This window comes from Eucalyptus grandis, chromosome 2 (assembly GCF_016545825.1).
Source record: "Eucalyptus grandis isolate ANBG69807.140 chromosome 2, ASM1654582v1, whole genome shotgun sequence".
Taxonomy (NCBI): domain Eukaryota; kingdom Viridiplantae; phylum Streptophyta; class Magnoliopsida; order Myrtales; family Myrtaceae; genus Eucalyptus; species Eucalyptus grandis.
In genome coordinates, this window is record NC_052613.1 from 52,120,982 (window position 1) to 52,125,996 (window position 5,015).

At 45.1% G+C, this 5,015-nt stretch overlaps 1 protein-coding gene across 1 annotated transcript; it reads left to right on the forward strand.

Annotated features, from left to right (window-relative positions):
* Positions 1-2,189: 2,189 nt before the first annotated feature.
* LOC104433499 (plant intracellular Ras-group-related LRR protein 3) lies at positions 2,190-4,875 on the forward strand. The gene is made up of 3 exons (XM_010046264.3): positions 2,190-3,138; positions 3,731-3,897; positions 4,059-4,875. Exons 1-3 carry the CDS (start codon positions 2,554-2,556, stop codon positions 4,705-4,707), a joined length of 1,401 nt encoding a protein of 466 aa, XP_010044566.2. The 5' UTR covers positions 2,190-2,553; the 3' UTR covers positions 4,708-4,875.
* Positions 4,876-5,015: the final 140 nt, after the last annotated feature.

Genomic DNA, 5,015 nt, shown 5'->3' on the forward strand with positions numbered 1-5,015 from the left:
TGTTTCTGCCTAATTGCCTTTCTTTTCATTTCTCTAATTTTTCACCCGATCGAAGCGAAGGACTGGACATCTAGGGCAATGGATAAGGGTGTGGCCACCTGTCGTCATGGCTCCCACAGAGCACGATGTCTGGTCCGTGTCCATGATCAGAGCGTGCTTCGAGGTCCCCACTGGGACCGAACGTAAATTCAAAGATTCATCATGAAGGATGTGTGATGCGTTTAGAAAAAGCTCATGATGGAGAAAATTGGAGCTCAGGCGCCATTGAAAGTAAAAAAAAAGAAAAACAGCAGATAGGTATACGGCGGGTCAAATCTTCCAATTTTGGTGGTTTCCTTCGTCATCGGAGCTTATTTTGTTTACTAATTTCGCTTAGACATATGGGGGTACCAACTCGAAGCAAGTAAGCAAACCCTCTCTTCGGTGACCCAACAGAGAACCCAAAGGTCTGCCTAAGAACTGAATACTGCCATGGTCCAGAGTTCGGCTCTCAGCCCACCTTACTGTTTCTTTTGGGCCATATCTCATCCTAACCAATTGGGCAGAAATAGACGGACAGTTGTGGAAGATCGTCAGCAATTAATGGATCAGGGATGCACACGTTAATGATATGAAATTGAAATGCCCGTCTTCTTAGTTTATGGAGCTCCAAAGGTGTTTAATCCGGGGCAAACGGTATATGAAAATTTTTACTGAAATGTATTTTGAAACTTTTTTAGCTTAAGATTGGTCCAGATGTGCTATTAATTCTGAGCATTTTTAAGAATGCTAAATATTTATAATTCCAGAAATGTCCTCACTTCGTGTGAGGTCATCGGTGAGTATAGATCCGGTGTCGGTAGTCTTGCGTTGGCGATAGTTGCTTGAAGTCATAGTAACTCCGGCAAGTGCTAATGATGCCATATCTGACTTATCGATCACTAAGGGTGCATTTGGCAACCGGTCAAACAGTAAAAATTTTATTTTTTTATTTCCAGGAGTAGATTTGGAACATAATTTCGTTTGGTAAAATTTTTGTTTTTGGGAACAAATTTCAATTTTGTTTTTGTTTTAGGAAGTAGATTTGAAACAGAATCGAAAAAAAAAAAAAGTTGATTATTTGTTCATAGGAACAATTCCATAATCAAGCCAACTTAAATTTTCTTCTTTCTCTTTTTTCTTCTTGTTCTTCTTCCCTCTCTTTTTCTTCAACCGTCACCGCTGTCATTATTGTTGTCGTCCGCCACCACTACCGTTGTCCATCAGCGCTGGTCACCGGAGGTTTGCCCAGCCACCAACGAGCCTTGCTCGGGCCTCCCCCAGCCACCAGTGAGGCTCGCCTAGTCGGGCAAGGCTTGGCCTAGCTGTTGGTGAGGCTCGGCTGACGAGGTGTGGCCTCGCCAAGGGCAGGTAGCGCTTTGGCGAGGTTGGCGGCCCTCTTCTAGCTAGTCGCGGTTATCCCAAGGCAGACCGGCAAACCTTGAAGAAGAAGAAGAGAAAAAAAAGAAAAAAAGAAAAAAAGAAAAAGAAAAAATAAAATTATTAAAAAATTAAAAGAAAATGATTTGGATTAGAAATTTTCGAATGGTATCAAATGTAATTATTCCTAAATAAAATTTTTGAAAAGTTACTGAAACGAGCTTAAAATTTTTAAGAGTTGTTTCTGGGAACAAAATAAAAAATAATAATTTCTAAAAAAAATTATTTCCGAAAATAGAATGGTTACTAAATGTCTGCCATAAGTCTTTTTCATCGATTTTGAGATTTTTAAAAAAAAAATTGCAAAGCCCTTTATAAAGTGTGACTTTTAGAAACATCATCTAAATTAATTCGTGTCGAGATTATAATGTACCAAAAGTATTCAGCGTTTCGAAAAATCCCATTAATAGAAACTCGGTCGCATCTTTCCTCAGTATCATCGAGGCCCATTGACGATGAGTGACGTGGGCGCTCTTGTACAGTGGGAGAGAATAGTGCTGGCCAACCACTCCGATCGTTGCTGTCTTCGTCACGCCCCGTTGAAAATTGCAGCGGGAGCCAGATGACCGATGATGAATCGATGATGATGATACTAGATCTTCATCTCCGATGAACCTCTGCTCCTGCTCAGGAGCGAGCCGAGACGATAAGATCGATGCGCACGAATTCGCTTCCTAATAATTCGCCCGCCTGGCCCCACGACCCTCCTCCGCCTCACTTCTGGAAGTTCGTAGACTTTGACATCGTCAGCCCCCCCAGCGACCCCGATCCCCACGTAAAAAAAATATTATCTACGTCTCCTCCAAGTTTGCCGGTCCCAGTCGCGGTCATCGAACGATAGATGCAGGAAATAAAAAAAATGATTTCGCTTCCGGATCGGATCCATCTTTTCGCCGTCGTCGTCTTCTTGGAAAACCCGTTTCCCCTGGTTTCAATAATTCGCATCTAGCAGTGAGATCTAAGCGTAGCAGTTAGCACACGGTTTTCCTTCTTCTGTCGAACTCTCGAGTCTTCCTTCACAGTGCCCCATATTTCCCTTTATAAATCCGTTCTCTTCTGCTCGAATTCCGTCATCCAACCCAAACCCACGAATCCATGGATGCGGAGCCGCGAAACTACCCGCTCCTCGCCTTCGCTCTCCACCAAATCGACCCGGACTCTCACCCTTACCCCCCGCCCGACGTCGCCCGCGACCTGTTCGACCGAATGCCTCACTTGACCAACCCGAAGGTCGCGTCTTCCCTCGCCCAGTCCGTCCCCGCCAACGTCCTCCAGACCCGGACCCTCCTCCACGCCCTCGGGCCGCGGCCCGACCCGTCGGCCGTGGCGGCGGCGCGGGCCAAGATCGCGCAGCTCGAAGCGGGCGGCGACGGAGCCGCCGAGGCGAATAAGGGTGAGATCGGGATATACAGGGCGGTGGTGAGGTTGGAGGAGATGCACGAGGAGTACGAGAAGCAGCTGAGGGACGCGGAGGAGAAGCTGGCGGAGGTCTATGGCCGGGTCGTCGAGGAAGAAGTTGGAGTGGTTGATGAGGAGGTAATTAGGGTTTTGAGGGAGGTGGAGGAGAAGAGGGCTGTGGAGAGAGTTGAGCTTAGTGGGAGGCAGCTCAGGTTTTTGCCCGAGGCCTTTGGGAAGATCAGCGGTTTGCTTGTGCTTGACCTGTCTCACAATCTGCTTGAGGTCAGTGCTCTGATTCTTGCCTTTTCTCCGTCTGACAATATGCTTTCGTAGATAAATTTGTTCTGGAGAAATGCCATGATTCATTCAATTTGTTGATGATGAGTTATTAGTGTGATCAGCTATCAGTGCATCTCTCCTTCCATGAGCATTGACTAATAGATAAGAAACTGTGCACAAGTTTGAGCAAAGCAAAGTTCTCTCAGACTCGCAAGTCTTGTGTTTTGAATTCCTAGACTGCTCTTGGGTTGGTAAATTCTTATGGGGTCAGGATAATTGGCAAAAGCAATAGGACGTTGAGGTTCAAAGATGGAAGAATGTGTTGGATTAGTGTGTTTTGACGATGGAGGCTAGTCATCCTGCTATACAATAGTGTCACTCAACATCCTTAGTGACAATTTCTCGAACATTTTGTAGCCGGATATTTACTAGCTAGTTCTTCTAAAAATACCCCTAGCAGACAAATTGAAACTATGCATCTCCATTGTCGTGCTTTAATCTATATGGTGCCTAATGAGTTGGATGATCATATACCTATTTCAGCATCTTGCTGCATAGTCTCCTGATGGCGTGGCTTTTCGCTTGTGTGACACAGGTTATGCCCGACTCTATAGGAGGACTAAACAGTCTGGAGGTGCTCAACGTCTCTTCTAACCTTTTAGAGTCTCTTCCAGATTCCATTGGTTTGCTTGTGAACCTGAAGGTTCTCAATGTCTCCGGAAACAAGTTGAAGGCTCTTCCTGAAAGCATTGCTTGGTGCAGGTACTCTATATTTTTCCTTTGAGTACTTCGTTTTCTTTGTCAAACACCAACAACGAACCAAGCTTTTTTTCACCTGGGATCGGCCATGTTAATCTTATTTTCTGCTATTGCACTTGATTAAGTGTATATTTAGCTAAACTCGAGTCCTTAATGTGACACAGTTCACTGAAGGAGCTAGATGCTAGTTTCAACAACCTTACCTTTTTGCCAACAAATATTGGATATGGGCTAACCAATCTGGAGAAGCTTTCAGTTTCCTTGAACAAGCTCTGTATGCTTCCGCAATCGATCTGTGAGATGAAATTTTTGCGATATCTTGATGCCCATTTTAATGAGCTTCGAGGCCTGCCACATGCTATTGGAAGATTGGCCTACCTTGAGGTCCTGAACCTGAGCAGCAATTTCAATGACTTTACTGAACTTCCAGATACAATTGGTGATCTTACCAACCTGAGGGAGCTTGATCTCAGCAACAATCAAATCCGAGCTCTTCCTGATTCGTTCTACAGGCTTGAGAACCTCATCAAGCTAAACTTGGACGAGAATCCTCTCGTTGTCCCACCTCTGGAGGTCGCGAGGAAAGGGGCAGAAGCTGTGAGGGAGTTCATGAGGAAGAGGTGGCAGGACATGCTAGCAGAGGAACAGCTGAGAAGCATTCGTGAAGCAAGCCAGCCACATGCTCAGGCTGGATGGCTTGCATGGGGCGGCTCGCTGCTCGGTGGGCTTGTTTCAGGTGTGTCCCAAAGTGTGGCTGGTTATCTGGGTGGTGAAAAGGCTCCAAGGGACCCATACTTGGATCAACAGCTTTAATGTGGATGTAGACTCTTTATCGTTTCTAATGTATCGCAGTGGCATGTACAGTTGATAAAGAATAATACTTTTAAGGGTTTTATCCACCTCTAGTTCAAATGAGAGGATATGTAACATACGTTGTCTACCTTAAAATACTGTAACATGTGGACACAAGATTTGGACTGGTGTGCTGGCCTCACTCCTGTGGACTAAAGGGTGTAAGCTGATTTTAAGAGGAATTTTTTCATTTTAAAATCAGGGGTGATCTTGACTCTCTTTGGTCGGTGAGCGAGATCTTGACCCATCTAGCTGATCAACTTGGAACT

What these genes read in the sequence shown, in the direction of transcription:
- LOC104433499 (XM_010046264.3), top strand. Translation starts at nt 2,554, where the DNA reads ATGGATGCGGAGCCGCGAAACTACCCGCTCCTCGCCTTCGCTCTCCAC. An exon ending in TGTCTCACAATCTGCTTGAG is followed by an intron (nt 3,139 to 3,730) that starts GTCAGTGCTCTG and finishes TGTGTGACACAG; the next exon opens with GTTATGCCCGACTCTATAGG. An exon ending in GAAAGCATTGCTTGGTGCAG is followed by an intron (nt 3,898 to 4,058) that starts GTACTCTATATT and finishes AATGTGACACAG; the next exon opens with TTCACTGAAGGAGCTAGATG.